At 34.9% G+C, this 21422-nt stretch overlaps 1 protein-coding gene across 7 annotated transcripts in view; it reads left to right on the forward strand.

The window, feature by feature from the left end:
* The window catches only part of PHF14 (PHD finger protein 14), a 171195-nt gene extending 151004 nt beyond the window's left edge, over window positions 1-20191 (forward strand). For 4 of the 7 annotated variants that reach the window (XM_039862383.1, XM_039862392.1, XM_039862390.1 and 1 more), the window contains one exon: window positions 4626-4830. In XM_039862383.1, coding sequence (XP_039718317.1) covers window positions 4626-4700 — 75 coding nt within the window. In that variant the 3' untranslated portion in view covers window positions 4701-4830. Of the gene's footprint in view, window positions 1-4625; window positions 4831-19790 lie in introns of those variants that run through there. The other 3 variants (XM_039862391.1, XM_039862386.1, XM_039862389.1) reach the window with 3 other exon arrangements.
* Window positions 20192-21422: the final 1231 nt, after the last annotated feature.

Genomic DNA, 21422 nt, shown 5'->3' on the forward strand with positions numbered 1-21422 from the left:
AACATAGACCCCCCCATTAGGCTTACTTATTTCTGGAAATACTTCAAATGGCCTTATTAGAAAGGGATTTATTAAAAGAAAGCTTATGTTTTCTCACTGTGAAGGTAATCCATGCTTAGAGTAGAAAAAATTCATGAAAGCACAGACAAGAAAATAAAAATTAACATGAACCACCATGAACATTTAAGGTACTCAAGAAGAAATTTAGTTGTATATTTTCGATGTAGGAGTTACAGGTGCCTTTTGTTTTTTTCCACATAAAATCTTTGTGCAAATTTTGCACTTAAATTGAACTTAGAAAGATTTCATTAAGTAGCCATTTTTATTTTTTAATCTTTTTATTTTGAAATAATTCTGCTTACAGAAAAGTTGCAGAAATAGTACAAATATTTGCCATTTGCCCTTCCTCCAGCTTCCTGTATTGTTACCATCTTCTATGACCAAAGTAAATTATTGAAACCAAGAAATTAACATCAAGACAATACTATACTGCATGAACTATACTCAAATTTTGCCAGTTTTCCCACTAATGTCCTTTTTATGTTCTAGGATCTCACATTGCATTTAGTCATTATGTCCCCATAGTCTCTTCCAGTCTGTGATAGCCCAAGTTTTGTCTTGTCTTTCACAACCTTGACACTTTTGAAGACTATTGTGATGTTTTCTCATGCTTAGGTTGAGGTTGTAATTATTGAGAAGGCTCCTAGAGACCAGAGTTGATGTGCCCTTTTTATTGCATCATACCAAAAGATTAATGTTAATACATAACACTGGTGATGTTAACCTCGATCACTTGGTTAACGTGGTTTTAGACAGGTTTCTCCACTATAAAGGTATTTTTAAACCCATCTTTAAAGATACAAAGAAGCAATGGGGAAAGTTGTTGCTTTGTATATGTAGTTCTGCCTTTAAAATAAATCATTTTATACTTGGCAGTCTACAGGATAAATACATAGTTATTTATACTTACAGACTGTAATTTAAATCTAAATATTACCTGAGCAGTAGAAACTTCAGCTGTTAAAATAATTGGTGTTTGTTTGGAATTGGTTACCTCCTAAGAGACAGGAAAAGCAGTTAGATAGTTCTATTAAAATTGGCATTAATTCTTTGAACTCTTATGTGAGCTAAGTCAAATTTGTAAATAAGGAAAAATAGAAGGCATCTTTATTGAAAATGATGGTGCAAGCTGAATAATATTTAAACAAAATCTTGCAAGTTTTATTCAGTCGTAAGAGGGATTTAGTTTAGATTAAAATGGCAGTGTTTTTCCTTATTTCTGTTAGAAGTCGTCTTAGTCTTATGTTGCCACCTGGAGCATTAGACCATAATTACATGGTCCATATGTACCTAGAAATTATCATTCTCCTTATTATAACAATGCTGTCACTATAAAAAGAGCAGAAAGTCTAAGAAGCCACATTTAGTTATCTGACATTATGAGTGTTATTGTTATATGAATATGTATTATTGAAATTCCACATGTAATTAAGGGGACATGTAACTAGCAGATCTAAAAGGTTGTTACAAACAATGTGTTTTTTGGAGTATGAGTTAACAAGCTTAAACATTAAGAGGTAAATCTGTCTACTTTCCAGTAGCCCCAAAGGATACATTTTCTTGCTGGCTGCTTCAGAACACTTCATGAAACAAATGTCAGACTTGTCATGGCTGTCACTAAGAAAATGATCTGTGTGGCAAGGGTCTTTCATTGGGAAACAAACAGATGTCTTATCTCAGCAAAGACTGACAAAACCCTGCCATCTATCAGAAAAAAAATTTGCCTGTGTTTAATATTGGGTAGTAAAGAAATACTTTGGTAAAGAAAGCTTTCTTTCTTTGCAGTTTCATTCATTATACAGTCATTTGTCAATGATACTTGGTTTGCTGCCTGAGCTAGTTTAATGATTTTATTAATCTTGAACTGCATATAAAATTCTTACAAAAATTGACCTGCAATGTTAGAAACACAAATTAGCATTTCTCCCTCCACCTCCCCCCTACCAAAAAAAAGGAAACTTCTATAATCCTTTCTGGAGCTTTATCGTCTCTAATTCTAATGCTTTTATTTATGACGATAAAATCTATTATTGTTATTTTGATTATTTTGATAGTTATACTATAGCAGTTATGATTGGTTATGCTCTAGCAGTTAGGGTTAAATAATCTTTTCTACATCTAGATCACAGCTATCCTTGTACAAAGGAAGAAAGAGATTGGTTCTTGTTAAATGGTTTAAAGGCATAGAGAGGCAAAATATTTAAAGATAGGTCTTCAACATAAAGAAAAATGTGGAACAGTTTTTGCACCTGTCCTGAACAGGAGGCAGTGTTAGAAGAGACATACATTTATAAGTCATTCTTTTTTAAATTAAATTTATTGAGGTGACATTAATAAACTTATATATGTTTTAAGTGTACGATTCAATAATATGTCATGTGTGTGTGTGTGTGTGTGTGTGTGTGTATTACATTGTGTGTTCACTACCCAAACTCAATACCATTCTATGTTACTAGGAAAAATTCAACAATAAAAAGACGGGCATTATATTAAGAATTTAATATATGAAAAATTCAACAATAAAAAGACGGGCATTATATTAGTTAAATATGAAAGTAAATCTTATAGATACTTTCTAGCCCTCAAGGTTATTATTAAGCCTTTGCATTTCTATTTTAACTTAAAGCATCATTGAAGGTTGCTAGGAAAACTAGGTAACCGGGCTTGTTAAACCAGTGAGTCACATTAGTGTGGGAAGTTAATAGACTGTCCACATGATAAAGGCTCCATTCTTGTTTATATTAAAGGATATGAGTTTGTTAATGGCTATCTTGACTGATGTTGCTTCAAACATTTTTGCTTATTTCTGTTTTCAGTACTGTTTTAGTAAGTTAATATTGCTAGAAGTGTGACTTTTGGATAAGGAAGGATATTGTGCTTTTTAAAATTACATATTAGTTTAGGCACATCTCTCTTTTACTCACTTTTTTACTCCACTGTTTCACATAGTTCAGAAAACATGTATTGGACTCCAACTATATACTAAATTTGCCCTGTTAGATGGTAGGAGTATAAGACAAAGAAGATAAAGCCCTGCCTTGATTAACAAACAAATTCAGTGCTACCTAACAGAAATTTCTTACTACCGTTACCTGCTGATTTAAAACTTTCTGTCAGTGTCTCACCTGAAGAAGGCAGTAGAAAAGGTAGAGTAAGATGTGCTTTTTATTAGGATGTAATTAAAATGTAATGTCTAGAAACTCATCTAAAAGTGAAAACTACCTGTTTATTAATAGATTTTCAAGAGTTAACTGAACATAATATCTCTATTCAGTAGAGATAAATTGGAAAAAATATTAAACAAAATATAGTGTTTTTATGCTAGAAAAATATATTAAAATGACATTGTCAAAATAATATTCAAAACATTGCCCTTTGAATCCCACATATCTATGACAACTCAGGTTCATTGATAATATAATTTCTCTAGTTTCCTGATGTTGACAAAGTCTAAATCACAAATGCTGTTGTATATAAAGGAAGCTTTCTTCGCCTTAATGTTTAAAGGCAAAGGTATGGTTTTTCATGGAAAACAAATATACATATACATACACACACCTTGATTTGCATTCGTTTATAAAGTCAATTTACTAAGCAGAGCTCAACAATTAATTGAATTGAATTGAATTTGGTTTTATAAGATATAGAGATGCAGAGTGATGTGTTTGGTCAGACTGACGTTATTACTGTTGACAAGAAATACTCAAAAAATTGCTACTCCTGCTTTAACTTAGTAAAGAGTTAGGCAGTGCTTTTTACTTCAGATAATAAAAGTGAAAGATATTGAGAAATCAGAAATATTAGGAAAGTAAGACTGCTTTGTGCTTGGTATTGTTGAAGGAACAGTTATGATGAGAGGGGTTTCAAATGGTAAGATGAAATATAGTCCAAACTCTCATTTATACTTTGGAGGTCACCATTTAATACTGAATACAAGATGCACTTCATTCTTATGGAAGCAGACATTATGATGTCACTTTATTCATCATGTTCCACAGGATCCAGTAAATTATGTGGCCACCACTTAGAACTGAAACTGTAGAAGGTTATTTAAGCATTCTATAGCCTGACATGCCCATGTTTCCTATTTTAGAGCTGACTGATCTTCACATAACATATGGTGGTACAAGTAATTGGAAAATTGGCAGACCTGTCAAGAAAATATGCTAGATGAGACAAAAATGCCATGCTGGAGCACATACAGTGTCTCAGAAGTTAAATTTATTATTTTTATCAAACAGTGAAGTAAAAATACCTGATTCACCCCCTAAAAAGGATACTTTTTAGTGGCAGATGTTTTCAAAAGTACTTTTTAGGTCATTGATAAAATAAGTTGCTTTTAAAAATATATCATAGAAATTTTTAGATAATGTGTAGTATAAAACAGCACCCACTGTAAATATTTAAATGTTACATAACTTTACCATTTTGTTTATAGCCTTTTCCCTAGGATTACTGGAATCACAAGTCAATTCTTCAGAGAATTAGAGTTAAAGTGTATTAAGTATAGCTGATAAAATGCCCTAAAGTTTATATTTTAATGTTTTCTAAAATTTGTTTCACAGGAAGATGAAAATGAAGCTGAAAGAAAATATATATCTCAGGAGCTCAGCATGGAACAGAAAAATCCAAAGAAATAAAGGATTTTCTGTAGTGTTTTGAAAAGTTTGCAACTTATGTAGTAGCAGATAAAATTTCTAATTGTAAAATGTTAAATTGTAAAATCTTAATTTGCAAAATGTTCTGAATAAAGTTGAAAATGAAATAGGAGCTTGCACTTGGAATTTGTATGTTTTTTAGAGCAATTTAAACTTTTATATAAAAGTTAGACCTTTAAAATATTTTTTAAAAAATTCTTAACTGAAATTTGAGAATAGAGATAGAATTTTCTCTTATCTCTAAACTAAGTGTTAGCACATCTGGATGACCTGAAAGAAAACTCTGAAAGTTTTTTATCCCCTTACTAGTCTCTATTGTCTTCTTCAGTGGCCTTACCAGAATTCCAGTTATTCATATAAAGGAAAGAACAGCATAGTTCATAAATGAACAGGGAACACAAGCATGCGAAAACACTTAAAACCAACCAGTGCCACAAAATGAAATACCGTTTTCTGATAATGGCAACTTACATATTGTGTAATACTCTAGGATTGTAGGTAAAGTCTAAAAAAGAGATGATAATTTAACATTTTCTGTGGCAGAAGTAGGGCCATGATTTTTAATTCATAAAATATTTACTAAAGACCTACTATGTGCTGGGCCCTACACACTTTTCCTGGACATGTCAAGAACAGTTTCTATCTGTTTGTTTGGCTTAGGAATTTTCTAAATTTCCTTTTATTCCCATCTTTACTCATTCTTAGAAACCAGCTATTTTACTTTTCCTGGTTCTAATTTCCAAGCTATCATTTGCCAACTACAGCAGGAACAGAGAATCTACTTGCTATTTGCAGAGGCAAATGTTTTTGACAGATGTCTTTGTTTGATTACTTAAGGCGCAGAGTTTCTTAAAATGAGACACAGAACTTTAGGAAGCTTATGAGAGAATATCAGCATACAACTTCTTTCCTGTGAGAATGGAATCTATATACTTGCCCTGGAGCGAGAGTTTTATACCTGCATCTGACGAGCTCAATAAAGGTGTGACCACAGAACATGCTGTCAGCTGTGATACAGCAGCTGAAATGGGAAAAACTGCAACTAGACAAGATAGGAAACTCACTGTTGTATAAACCTCAAATAATGAAACATAACCGCATATCAGGAAACATCCCACAGGCTGGACTCCCTCAGAGAATTTGGGAGCAAAGACTTTGAGTCATAGAAAAGTCTGAGAAGTCAGGTGAGAGTCTGCAGAAGGCTTTTGCAATAAGTAAAAACTAAAATTAATTTTGACTTTTTCTCTTTTTTATTTTTGAAATCGATATCAATCTATTTCAAAATGCCCATATTATCATAGATTGGAATTACATTAATAATGTCACTTCTGAAAAGCAATAAAAAAATGATTCATATTATAGCTGAAATTTATTATACTTATGTTGCAGGTACTGTGCTAATGCTACTTAGTGTGCATTATGCCACTAATCATTCCAATACACATATACGATAGTTAATGTTATCCTTCCCATTTACCAATAATCAATCTGAGGCTTAGACAAGGGAAATAAGTTAACCAAGTTATGTAGTTTGTGACTGGCAGAGCAAGACTTCAAACCCAAGGAGTCTCACCCCAGAGTATCACATTTGATTACTGTTAAATACATACTAATACTATACCTCTTTCAATCCACTATCTTCCCCTAAAATGTAGTCTTTCTTGTTAGCACCCGATTCAACAACTGTTACCTCTCTTATTTATTTTCCCTAACTTCTTAGCCACACTTAACTCATTTTGAAGACTTTGACTTAAGTGAAATGATTATAACTACATTTCACTGGCTCCAAAACAGAAAATCCTGCTTTTTTTTTTTTCCTTTTTTTACGTTGAGCTACGATGAAACATCAAGTATCAAAGCATTTTATTACCTCTCTATGATTTTTCAATAACTTTATGGCCATATTTTTCAGTAGGCTGCTCATTCAGTTATTAGTGTGCTCTCATCTCAATACTTTAAATCTAAAATAAGTTTTTGATTATGAGAGGCACAGTGACAGCTAACCAGCAGACATTTAAAATATTTATATTTAACTGATACCTTTAACCACTTAAAACCTGTGTTCCTTTTTAAAATTTTTTCAAAATATATATTCCTTGGTTTAGGACAGTGAGTAATAAAGTAGAATCACTGTAAATTTCCTTTAGGAAAAATTTGCCATATGAGTTTCTCAAATGTTTAGGGTTATGTAAATCTTATTATAATGCTAAAAGATTGCCCACATTAAGTGACTGTGACTAAGCTAGTCACTTTATTTGAATCAAATCAAAAAATGCATATTATATATATATAGAGAGAGAGAATATTACATATTACATATATATATATTATATAGAATATTACATATTGTATTAGCTCAGGCTGCCATAACAAAATACCTGGGTTGGGTGGCTTAAACGACGGAAATTTATTTTTTCACAGTTGTAGAGGCTGGAAGTCCCAGATCAAGTTCCAGCAGGTTTTGGTTTCCAGTGCGACCTCTCTTCCTGACTTGTAGATGGAGGCTTTGCAGTGTCTACATATGTCTTTCCTCTGTGTGTGCACGTGGAAAGAGAACAGGCAAGCTCTCTGATGTCTCTGTTTATAAGAACACTAATTTTATCAGATCTGGACCCCAACCTTATGACTTCATTTAACCTTAATTACTCCCTTACTCCAAATACAGCCACACTGGGTTAGGGTGAGTATATTAGAGCTTCAATATATGAATATGGGGTGGGGGCACATTTGGTCCATAACACATTATTTAAATTATTCCAGACCCCTCTGTTACAACAATTCTGAGTTATGTTAAGGAGCGCTAGTACAAAATCCTAATGAAAAGTCTATAGCAATATGGATTATATATAGTTAGGGTCTTTACAAAGTTAATAATTGGAATATGACCTAAAATTGATTTCTAAAGAAGAAAAACCACTCGACAATTATATGTACCTATTTGAATTCTATATCCTCATTACTTAGGTCATTTTCTGACTCATACTAGACACTGCCACTGTAAGTCAGTGTGTAACTAATAATATGAAATACCTAATGGACAAAATTCCTTTTTACCTCATGATTCCTGTATAATTTCCACCCACTCAACCAATGTATTCTCTTCATGTTAGTTATGGAGCTACATTTTTTCATATCTTCTAAGAATTTAAAAGTAAAACAACTTTTAATCAGTATTTTTCTCTGTCATACTTATGAATAGCATTTAAAAAATTTATTCAGAATTCTCTTTCCTCAGGTCTATGGAACAAACAACAGAAGTAAGAAAAGGTGTTATGCTGTTCTCAAATGGAAAGTGCTAGGCACTGAGATGCCCAAATTCTTAAATTCATTCCGTAGAACTTTACTGAGACCTGCCTGCTCTATGCCATGCACTGTCATTGGGGATTCAATAACAAACTCCTTCCGCTGTCACTGTCTTGAAATTCTTAATACTTTTTGAATAAGAGATCCCACAGTTAAATGCACTCAGCCTGCAAGTTACATAGTAGTTAGGTACTACTAACATGTATCGCTTTTACTCTTTAAATCAACTTTACTAGAGTATAATTTACATACAAAAAACTTGCACCAATTTTTAAATGTGTAGGTCAATAAATTTTGACAAATGTATATATCTATGTACTCACCACTCCAGTCTAGATATACAGCATTTTCATCACTCCAAAGTTTTTTTGTGCCATTTTGTAATCATTCACAAATCCTGCTGTAGCCACTGATCTGCTTGTTTTCTCAGTTTTGCCTGTTCTAAAATTTCATACAACTGAGATCATTTTGAATGTATTCTTCTGAGTCTGGCTTTCTTCAGTCGGCATAATTTTTTGATTCATCCAGGTTATTGCATGAATCAGTAGTTTATTCCTTTTTATCGTTTAGTACTTTTTCATTGTATGAATATACCACAATTTTTGTATCCATTCACCAGTTGCTAGACATTTGAATCGATATATAAAAAAAAGGTAAAATGGCTAGTACATACATGTAAAGATGCCCAACATCATTTAGTTAGAAGGAAAATGCAAATGAAAACCATAGTGAGTTGTCACTATTTATTCATGCAAATGTCTATAATTGTGTCATCTAATCCAGCCACTAGCCACATGTGGCTATAGGCACTTGAAATAGGACTAGTCTGAATTGAGATGTGCTATAGGTATAAGACACATATAAGATTTTGGTGACTTAGCATAAAAAAAATAAAAGGTCATTAATATTTATTCCGATTACATGCTGAAATAATATTTGAATAGATTCAGTTAAAATATATTAAAATGAATTTAAACTTTTTATTTTTTAAATAGGGTTTATAGAAAATTTTAAATTACATATGTGGTTTCTACTGCATTTCTACTGGACAGTCCAGGGCTATAATTCAAAGTCTGATAGTGAAATGTTGATGGGGTTATAAAGCAACTGGAACTCATACAAAGGACTCAGCTAAGCCATGTCCAGACTCGTGACCCATGGCAACTGTAAAATAGGAAATGCTCATTGTTATCAGCTGCTATTTTTGTGGTAAAGTTCATGCAGCTAATGTTTAATATAAAATGAATAAATATATCATATAAGAGGTTGAAGATAGGTTGCTGCTGTTGGCAAGTTCGTCATTCAGCAGTGGAAATTAAATCAGCCTTCAGGAGTAAGCACTAATGTTATGAGTGCATACATAGTCTCCGTCCCCGCAGAATGGCCATTTTGTTCATGAATCTATCAAAAAAGTAATATGTGGCCATGAAAACAAGGTAACTGACAACTAAAAGGAATTGTCATCTTACCAATTAGTGCAAGTGTAAAATGGTACACTGCTTTGGAAAAGAGTTTGGAAGTTTCATTTGAAGTTAAACATATTTTAATATATGACCCAAAAAATCCACAATAGACTTTTTACACAAAATAAATGAAAATTTTAGCCCACACAAATATTTGTATGTAAATATTTTTAACAACTTTATTCGTAATAGCTAAAAACTAGAGGCAATTTTTTTCTTTTTAAATAAAAGTCATATACTTCATAATGCTTATTCTTTTCAGAATACATTTGTTGCACTAAATTGTGTAGTGTGGTTCACAAAATTGGTGTTTAATCCTTGATTTTCTTTCAGGGAAATTGGATATATTGTGCAATAATGTTTGTAACAACAGTGTAAAAGTTAGAAATAATCATTATCTACAAAACAGGCTAAAGAAAGTTTAAAAAGAAATTAACATACAAAAAGTTCAACATTTGAAAAATAGTGTGATATCTTCTTGAAAACATTTAATGTAGTTAAAGCTTTTTAATGATTCCATGTCCTGTTTTAACGATTTTTTAATGGCCTTTGCAGTTGAAACTACATTTAAACCCACTTTAAAATTTTTAAGTCATAACTATGTCTTCTGGATAACTTCTATCCATTAGAAAGCTTGAGGGAGGAGGAAAGCAAGATATGTGCCCAGTTGCTCCAACTTTAAGGGTCTATGAACTTTGAGCTTCATTTCCACATAAACTAAGTAGGACATGCTCTTCGTAGGGAATAATAGTTTTTCATTTGTAACTTTCTGATCATCTAGGTGAAATAAGGTGAGTCTAGATAAATTTGCTTATTTAATATTTTTTGGAAAGTGAAAATTATATCCTTATTACTCATTTTGTGTATATATGTTCTTTCTGTAAAACAATCACTAATGCCTTTCCACTAAGCTTAAACAATTAGAGGCATTTGATATATCCTATCCTACATCTACTATAATTTGTCTTGTTTTTTCTAGATACAACAAATGGTTACTCTTTAAATTGAATGTATACAAAAAAAAAATGTTTTCTACAAATGCATCTCTCACATAGCTACATAAGATTTAATCTGAATTCCATTGAGAAAGAAGAAATAAGTTCAATTAATTGCTTTGACAATCCCCCAGTGCCTTGGGTCCCTGGGGCCTGTGCACATTTCTATTGGTTGGGCACTAACACCGAATGGGACTGGAGCAACTTCTCCTGATAGAAGGCTAAATAGGATTCACTCTGAATAGTGAAGGTTGATTAGAAACCTACTCCATTTCACATTACCTCATGAAAACAATTTTTACATACCCATGAATGAGCACATTTCATTCTCATCCCAGACCATCCTGAGCAATCATAGCAGGTAATAAATGTCTTCCCATGGTGAATGCAATGTGGAGTCAATGGTTTTGTTATCTAAAGAGGAAGTTAAGAGCTAACGACAACAGCATGAAAACACATGCAACTATGGCATAATTCTGATTTGTTTCAAAAAAACTATTAATTTCCTTGTTACAAAGCCAAGTAAAAACAACCCTTTAAAACTGTTGAACCGTGAAAGCCATTTTCCTTAAGGGTTTTAAATTTGGGAACAGACTCATGAAATTTATAGCTTTAATGAGATATTCTTTGCCTGCAGTCAAGATGAGAGCTAGATCATTGGTTTCCCAGCATGATACCTATGTGTTCTTGTGTGCACTTGATATCATTAGACTCATAATAACACAGCCGACATCACATTAACGTTTGAAAGGTTCACTTGTGTCTCTTAGATTGTCTTCCATTTACACCTACAGCATGCTAAATATTTCACTCTAGAAAATAAGATACACTCTACCTTTGTTGATACTCTCAGTGGAGTTTTAAAAAATTACTATTTTCATATGCATATTTCAATTCTTAAAATTCTTAAATTCTTAAATTTGTGCAAATGTTTGAAGGTATTTTATCTGTAAGTTTATGATCCCTCTACTATTATCAATAACAATATCAGATATACGAGAGTGAAGAGAAGAGTATAATGAACCCCTATGTACTCATAACGGATTCAGTAAGATTATTAAGATTTTGCCACACCTGCTTTATCTTTATTTTTTTCTCTTTCTTTCACTATATTATCTTAAAGCAGATCCCAACTGCAATGTTTTTTAACATAATTTTCTCCTTTCAACAATTCATTTCTGATTAGATATGTTTAATTTATACATATTTTCTATGACAGATGCATACTTTGTTTTGTTTTTTAATATTGTGAGATAGTCAATAGGTTAAAATGGTAATAGAAGAATGAATTATTGTATATTCTATTTTGTGCAACTCAGGCCACATTTTTAGTGAGATTCAAAAGAAGATACTTGCTTTGAATTTTTTTAATGGTGATGATGTAAGAAGCAGAAACAACACAGAATCTCAGTCCGCATTGGCACTTTTGCACCTTAGGCAGAAAAAAAAAGAATTAGAGCTACAAATCATAAAGGAGAACACGTTTTGACCTCTAGAACACTGTCAAACCAAGATATCTTTCTTATACCAACTGGGGACAAAGTGGTGTATTAGCAGTGCCTTCAAAAATTTATCTAGTAAAAATAAAACTAACATGGAACATCTGTTCAGGATCACAATTTTTTCTATATCTTTTTGGCAAGTATTGATTTGGATTTTAAATTTTACATTTGATTATGTCTAATTCTGGAAGTCAGGAACACTTAGGCAAAAGGTTTTAGTAGGCTGTTTGTCTTCAGTGTCATTAGAGCACCCAATGTGTGAATTCCTTCTTCCTTCATCCTAGTCCAGGTCATCTTCTCTGAGGAACAGCTTCGGCTCAAGACCTTTTCTTCACGCCTGCATCTTTCCCAGACTCCTCTAAAATCAAGCTCACCTTCTGCCTTTCCTCAAACCCAGAATCTCTTTCCCACAGAGTTTCACCCTCTCCTTTTAGTTATATCTCAAGAGAACAGCTGATAAATATGGTGAATGAATTCCTCATGAGTGCATTTGTCAGGTTAGGCTAGGCCATCCTGTGGAAACAAACATCCCTGAAATTCGTCTTAAACCAACAAAAGTTTGTCTGATGTGAATCAGGTGGCTCTTGGCAGTTCTTGGAGAAGAATTGCCTCATGTATTTTTGTGTTCATAGTGCAACTTTGCCATTTGAGTGTTCACCATTGAGAAGGAGGGAGCGGAATGAATGAATATCTTGTGGGAGAAACAAAAACAGACATAGAAAACTGTCATGATTAAGTGCTTCAATAGAAGTTGATAAAGGGTGCTATGGATCATAGAGGGGAGCAGCTAAAAAAGCCCAGAAGTGGAAAAAAAAACAAACAAACCACTTTATAAAGATAATACTGGAGTCTGGCTTTGAAGACATGAGTTTTCAAAGGTTAAAGATGATTTGGCATATCTGGAACCAAGAAAATGCAGGGCAAGATGTAACAGGAGCTGCGTCTAAGAAGACAGAATATGGTTTTCTTGTGAAAGGCTTTGGGGGTTGCTAAGGTACTTGGATTTAATTCTGTAGAATTAGACATTTATTAAAGTCAAATAGAAGAAGGAAAAGTGGTGATGGCTGTACACTATTATGACTATAATTAACATCATTGAATTATAGACTTTAAAATGGCAAATTTCATGTTGTATATATGTTTTTTACAACAATTTAAAAAATTAATAATGGAACGTACCAAATACCATTGACTTGAACACTTTAAATAGATAAATTGTATGGTATGTGCATTATATTTCAATAATGCTTTTAAAAAAGATTTAAGACTAAAAAAAATAATAATAATAAAATCACATGAGGAGTTTTTAAAGAAACTGACACTTGGGCCCTGCCCAACGATCAAGTAAATTAGAATCGCTGTGAGTGGGCCATGTGCCTGGCAGCTTGAAAAGCATGTAGGTGATTCTAGTGTGCAGTCATGGTGTAGAATCACTGCTGTGGGCAACAAGGAGCCAGTGAAGAGTATTAATCAGGGGAATAACATGATCAGATTTGCATTTTAAGAATATATATTTCTGGCTTTCTGCTCAGATCTTTCAGTAGCCACATGAATGTGTATATAGTAGTCTCCCTTTATCCATGAGAGAGATATTCCAAGACCCCCAGTGGATGCCTGAAACCATGAATAGTACTGAACCCTTCATATATATATTTTTTCTATATATACATACCTATAATAGTTTAATTTATAAATTAGGCATAGTAAGAGGTTAACAATAATAAAAAAAGAACAATTCGAATAACATACTGTTATAAAAGTTATGTGAATGTAGTCTCTCTCCCTGAAAATACCTTACTGTAGTGTACTCACCCTTCTTGTGATGATGTGAGATGATAAAATGTCTTAAGTCAAGAACTTTTACCTTTTCATTTAAAGGAAGTGCTTTACAGCTTCTCTTTAATATATCTGAATTGCCAGCATCACTACTCTTGTATTTTTGGTCCATTATTAAGTAAAATAGGATTACTTGACCACAAGCACTGTGATACTCTGACAGTTGATCTGATGACCAAGACAGCTACTAAGTGACTAATGAACAGGTAGCATCTATGGGGTGGAGACACTGGATGAAGGGAAGGAACAGGACAGCGTGATATTTATTTAATCACGCTACTCAGAACAGCATGCAATTTAAAACTTGTTTATTTCTGGAATTTTTCATTTAATATATTCAGACCATAGTTTACCATGGGTACCTGAAACTACAGAAAGTGAAACCACAGGTTTGGGGGTCTACTGTAGAGACTTTATTCATAATAGCCCAAACCTGAAAACAATTGAAATGTCCCTCGACTGGCAAACTGATAAACAAACAAACTCTGGTATAGTCATACAATGAAATGCCAGTCAGCAATAAAAAGCCATTACCTTGACCCGTATTAACTCTCATATTTCTGCTGCCTCAGGCTCTATTTGCTGAAGCAGAATCTGCCCTGTTTCCTTTGGGCTCATCTGCTGCCCAGCCAAGCTTTCCTATTAACCTTAGCAATGTCACCCTCTAGCTGTCACTCAAGCTAGAAGCCTCATTCATTTTTCTTTCATTTTTAAAAGTTATAATTTACATATAGCAAAATTCACACTTTTAGTCTGCAGTTCTGCGTGTTTTGACAAATCATCCAGTCATGTAACCACCACAAGAAATTTGGAGGAGTTTCCTATCAGAGCCTGATAGTGAACACTACCAGCAATAAAAAGGAATCAACATGAAACACCATGAATGAACTGTTGAGAGCAGTTCCATCGCACTCCCCAAGTCCCTTGTGCCCTTTCAGAGCCAACTGTCAATGTCTCCGTCCCACCCTCAACCTCTGGTAGCCACTAATCTGATTTCTGTTTCTATAGTTTTGTCTTTTCTCAGAATATCATATAAATGGAATAATATAGTATGTATATATGAAAGTGGGCTTCTCTTACTTCAAATAGTTCATTCATGGTGTTTCATGTTGATTCCTTTTTATTGCTGGTAGTGTTCACTGAATGGATGGATGTACCATAGTTTGTTTTTTTAAATTCACCAGTTGAAAGACATTTGAGAGGTTTCTAGGTTTTGGTGATTATGAAGAAAGTTGCTATAAACATTTGTGTACAGATCTTTGTGAGAACATAATTTTCATTTCTCTTGGGTCGATGTCTTGGAGTGAGATTGATTGCTGGGTCATACGGTATATAAGTGTACTTTAACTTTGTAAGATGCTCCCAAAGTGTTTGCCAACGGGACTGTACCATTTTAAATTCCCACCAGCAATATGTGATGAGTCACTCCGCATCTTCACATTCTCATCAGCACTTGGTATTTTTTATTTTGTTTTACTTTGTTTTGATTTATTTATATCCCGTCAAATGGGCATCTCATTGTGATTTTAATTTGCAATTCCCTAATGACTAATGATGTTGAACACTTTTTCATGTGCCTAGTTGCCATCTGTACATAATCTCTGCTAAATTATCTATTCAAACGTTTTGCCATTTTTCTACAGGGTTGTTTGTTTGCAAAGTTGTTTTTAATGTCCTGATTGCCTTTTTTTTAAACTATGACCGAGGCAGTCATTGTTACTCTATTATAATAACCAAAATTTCTTTTTCTATCATTAAATAGTATTCTAGGTCCTGCTTTCTGGAACGAGTAGCATCCTCTTGTTAGATTCCTATGCCAACCACCTATCTTTCCCCTTGCGAGGCCATTCTTTCCCAGAGCTAATATCTCCAAACTCTCTTCATCTAATGAAGCGTTCAGCTATCTTGCTTTATTGTCTCTTTTTTCCCCTCTCTTCCCCTAATTATCCATTCCTCGCCTTCCCATTTCTCCCCTTTCATGTTGAAGGCTTTCTTCAAATGTCCGGAAGTTCTTGACTGCCACTCAGAACAGGCACTGTGTACACGAGCAGCATGCAGCTTGGTGAGCTTCACCCCAGGAGGCTCTGATAGGAGACTCCTCCAAATGTCAGCATCTCTGATTCTTTTTAGTGAGGCTATTCATTTCCTCAAGAAGAACACTACAGCCTCTGTCCTGCAACTCTATGTCTCAGGACAATCTGCCGGGGGGATGGAGCCAGAGTCCCACAGCCTCATGTTTAAAGTCACTCAACCTCCCTGTGGTCATAGGAAGCCTCCCCTCTGTCCTTAGGAGAACCTGTTGTCCCTCTGTCTGGAGACTCTGGGTTACCTTTGTCAGTGAAAGGACTTCCTTTCTTCAGCTGGAGGGACACTTGCCTGACTAGGCAAATTAGTAAAGTGCAGCTAGATGTCTGGTTTTTGTTCATGTTCTTTTCAGCTTCACTCTTTACCCTAGCCTCCTACCACAACTTGTGGTTTCATTTCTTGAGTTTTCATGAGGTTTGAAACACATGCTGGTCTGATTCTCATCCCCCTTTGCAGTCACCTTGGCCTCGGCTTCTCTGCTTAGCTAAGACAGTTACCACTCATGCTCTTCCCATTGTTCTAAAATCTGATTTCGTTTTTCTTCTTGTCCCTGTGATTACAATTTTTTTTTTATTTCTTTACCACAATTTTACTAGGTCTTAGGCAGCAGAGAGAAACATGGATTTAGTCTACTTTTTTTTAAAAAAAAAATATCAGCCTTAGTTTTTAAATATAATTTTTCACAGGGCTATGTGAAACTCCTTAGATATAGTTAGTTTGTAAAGAATAAAAATATACTCAAGCCTATTTATGTAAAAGAAGATTTTATGTGTGAACACAGGGATGTCTCACAGAATCCAAGTGTCAGAAAACTTCAGACAGGCTGGCATGGGGGACTAGAAAGCCTTCAAGAACCAGGGTAGCTAATTGGAAGCATTCTTCTCTAGAGTCTGCCACCTACTTTTCTCACCTAAAATCGGTCCCCTTCTCTATGTCTGTGAAAACCCTCTCTTCCTGACTACTCATCAGCATAGGTTTTAAATGAACCATAACAGGTCCCTGATACAACTCTAGGGACTTCTGCTAACAAATTCTAAAGTCTCAAATGAGGTAATTTGGCCCAGTTCTTGAGTCACATGTTTCTCCATATTCCATCAGCCGTGGGCAGAGAGTGGTAGGCTACAAATGTAGTGACAGTTAGGGTCATTGGAAGGAGACAGTTGTCCCAGAACTGAGTCACTAAGACTTACCTGCTACACAAAGATTAAATGAGTAATGGATGTGACAGTGCTCTGGTAACAGATATTAAATAAGTACTTTTTCTTAAATAGTTCCAAATTTATGGAATATCTTCTATATCTCATCCTTTATAATGTCATTAAAACATTTCACTCCCAAATAAGCTTAAAAGGCATTATAATCTTGTAAGAATACAAAATTCAATCTAGTAATGTTAGCCAAGTGGCTAAGAGAAGCTATGCATGATGATATTCAAAGCATGAAGAATATGACTGTCTACATTGGTTCCAAATGAGAAGGTAGTTAATGTGCAAGGTCCTAGCCCAGAATCTATAGCTTAATGACCAATCCTCAGAGCAAGACCTGAAGCTTCTTAATGCAACCAGACAATGTTAAAGTGAAGAATTTAGAACTGAACCACTAATAGAATAAAAATATAAATGAAGCTGTCTATATGAGAAGAAATAGTTTTATTGCAAAATAGGTTTAAATATAAGAGGTGAAAATGAAAGATAGAAGAAAAGGCAAAAATCTATATAGAATTTAATTTAATTTCAGATCTATCATGGCTTTGGATCCAATCAGCTGAGAGCAGGGAGTGAATAATGTTACTTTTCCTAAGAATTATATTTTCAAGGATAATATGTAATGGTTTTGCAATGACAGAAATGATATACTCTGGAGTACCAAAGATAAGACAAAACTAGGGAACTAATTGTTGCTTTAAAATACTCTTGCAGAATTGGTACCAATTGATTTTTTAAAAATATGAAATCTAGTAGAATGTTATTTCTAAAACTTTGAGAACAAAAAGTTAGACATAGATTGGTCTTCAAATATTCTAAGCACACACAGGGATAGAAATATAGAAATATATAAAATACATTTCTCTGGCTTGTAAAGATTTGCATTTTCTGCAGTTCACTGAACAGACAAAATGTCAAAGTGAAATCTCAGCCCTTGGTGTCATTAGTTTATATTATTAAACATAAAAGAAGCTCTGAGCTTTTCTTAAAAAACAAAACAAAACAAAATACCACCACCTACAAACCCCTCTTGCTCTGTACTCGCAATACCTGGTTAAGGTTTTTTTCCTCCTGGTCTAGTGCATCATGATCACAAATCACATGCACCCTTTGAGGAACTGGGCTGGAGGTACAGGTTTGGGAGGGAAACAGAGGAACCGGTCCGACAGGGTCAGAGGAGAGATATCTGCTAGACAGTGACCCACTCTTTACAGGAAACCATAAGAGGCAGGCTCCTTGCTCTTTGGTTGACTGTGAGCCTGAGAGGAGGCCAAAGGGAACACATGTGTGACCACCACTTCTAGATCCAACACTGCCTCAGAAAGATTCTTTAACTGCAGGGTTCAAATAAATATCCCAAAACCACATGTGCCTTTGCCTGGCAATCACATTTTCTATAGCTCCCCAATTCCAGACCCTCCTTGTATTTTATCAGTTCTTCTAACTCAGGCCTGTGCAGGATAAGTGAAATATTTCTCTGCTGAGGATTCTCCTGACTCCTCAAGGGTGAAAGAGTTAACTCCTGTCAAGGGGCTGGAGTGGGGAGTAATGGTGTGTTACTCAACTCTAGGTCAGTTTCTTTCTTGGAGCAAAGCTGAGACTACTTTTTTTTGTTGTTTATTTGTTTTCTTCCTCAAGTGACCAAAGGTAATAACACCTCACGACCAAAGGAATTCATTTCCACCCACTAACCATCCAGGCCAGTCTGTGTTACAGAGCCAGACCTACAACCCAGATTGTACTTCTCCTGTGGTTCTTTTCAATATCGAAGCCCCCTGGTACTTTAATTTTTATTAATTTATTTTATAATAATTACCACCCATTGGGAACATGTGTATTATGTAAGAGGGGAAATACCCCAAGCTACTCCACAAATACATAATCCACAAAGGCTCATTGAAGTTCAACTTTTCTAAACCAGATGTGTTAGAATAGAAATTAAAATGACACCAAAACCTCTAAGTAATTGTAGAAGATAAACTCTTAAGTTTGCCCCATCAAAGAAAACAGAGCAGGACATTTGTTAAAAGTGGCAAGACAGATTTTATTCAGGCTACTGCAATATGGGAGAGACACTCCTGTGTAAACTGAGTTCAACACCACTGAAACAAGAAGGAGGATGCTTTTTAAATGTTGAGTATGCTAAAGAGAAAGTACTAAAGGATGTTATGAGGGGAAGTTGGTCAATGTGATTAGGCCATCTGCTAACTTGTGTTTATTCGAGTCAGGCTCCTACCCTCCCACAGAGAATAGGAGACAAGGACCCTACCTTTCGTGTTGATTGTATTTCCAAGGGTTGGTGCCCAGGTCCTTGAGAATGACATTCTTGTGTTATAGAAGACACATCTCAAAAGAACAGAGAAAGGATTTACGACTGCAAGTTTTCTAAAGTAAATGCTGGATGAAAAGGAAAACCAGGGGCCTCTAGTCAGATTTTAGCTAGAAGAAACAGGAAATTCTTCTGGCAGCACCGAGATTTCTCAGGCAGCCATTTCAAAGGGCCTGGGATGTCATCCTAGGGACACAGCTCTGACCTGATAGCAGCCATAGTAGAGCTTGTTCAAGTCTCTTAGTGTGGGTGGTGAACAAAATCATTTGTGCAGAGTGTTCTGTAGTTCTTACCTCCATGATTTTCACCTCTTGATACTCATGCCTTTGTGTAATTTCCTCCCTTTGAGTACAGGTGAGACCCATGACTTGCTTCTAATCAACCGATTTCGGCAAAGATGGCGGGAAGAACATGACCACACTTATGTAATTATGTTACATCGGATGGTAACGTACATCTTGTGAAGAGACTCTCTGCTCACTTGTTGATTTTAATGAAAGGAGCTCCAAGCAACAAGGAACTAAGGATGGCGTCTAGCCAACCATCAGGGAGAAAATGAAGCCCCAGTCCTACAATTACAAGAAGATGAATCCTGCCAACAACCTGATTGGAACGAACCTCTTCCCAGTCAAACATTCAGATGAGACCCACCCCAGACAACACCTTGAATGCAGCCTTGCAGGAAACCAAATTGTACCCTGACTCCTGACCCACAGAAACTGTGAGATAATAAAAGTGTGCTGTTTTAAGCTAAATTTATGCTCATTTGTTACACTGCAATAGATAGTTAATATAGTCAGTACTTCCAAAAGCATACATATTTAGTTGGACACTTTGCTAATATCAGGCTCCATGAAAAAAAAAGAGAAGGTTTTACATCTAAATCAGTTTCGGGAATGTTGTATTTTATATTCCTTACTCCCTTAGAGAGTGTGAGAAAGACAAGGAAGAAGCTTTGTTAATTCAGAGTTACCTTTATTATTATTATTATTATTATTATTATTATTATTATTATTGAGCCCAGTTCCATTCTGTTTTTTTAACTTCTAATAATTTTTTTACAAAACCAGTTTTCAAATGATCATACCACAAAGTAGTGGCTGCAAAAAGCAATAGACTTTGAGTTGGGGAACACATGCCCTAAAAAAATCAATTTTCATATTCTCACTTATATTCTTTTCTCAAACTAATACTCCTGGGAAAGAGTCTTCAAGTTTCTCAATTTACAAAAAAAAAAAGTGTCCCAGCCATGTGTCCCCAATACACCTCTAGATGACAAACAGAAGGACAACTCGAAACGCTGATGTCCGGGCTGAGAAAGTGAATTACCATAGACTGGATATCAAATCCTGTCTCAGACCAGAATTTCCTCTATTTACTTTCACATTCCAGAAGAACTTATAGAATGGGAGAAACCGATGTAGCCATCTTTGGAAAATACAGTCTGCTACAAGTGGGCAAATAAATTCATAAATGAGTCTTAATAGAGAATTAAAACAAAATGCAGTGTGTGCAAGGATAGGGCTAGGACATCCCCTGGGACAAAGTATAACCCACAGGCCTTATCTGCTGTTGCTGAAGCTTGTCTGAGCATGGCAGCTGGTCATGAGGAAAGAAAGAGGCTTAAAAAGCCCTGGGTCCACACACAGAATTAACTCCTACTGCAAGGCAGGGAGGATGTGGGTAGTAGGGAATCCTGTTCCATGCCGGACATGTTCACATTGACCCCTCACAACCATTCAAAAGGTAAGGGGAATTATTACTCATATTTTATAGATGCAGGAAACTACACTTTAGTGCATTGCAAAACTAGGACTTGAACCCAGATTTAGGGCTCCAAGTCCAGTATGCTTTTAATACCACACCATCAAGTAGGCCTTCTCTGCTACAGTGGGAAAGCAGCTAATCAACCCTTTTTATTTCCCCCTTCTAGGACAACACTTTAGTTCTTTCTATGGAGCTTTCACCTCTGTAAAGAGATGTGGG

Source organism: Pteropus medius, unplaced genomic scaffold (genome assembly GCF_902729225.1).
Source record: "Pteropus medius unplaced genomic scaffold, Ma_sr-lr_union100, whole genome shotgun sequence".
Lineage (NCBI taxonomy): Eukaryota > Metazoa > Chordata > Mammalia > Chiroptera > Pteropodidae > Pteropus > Pteropus medius.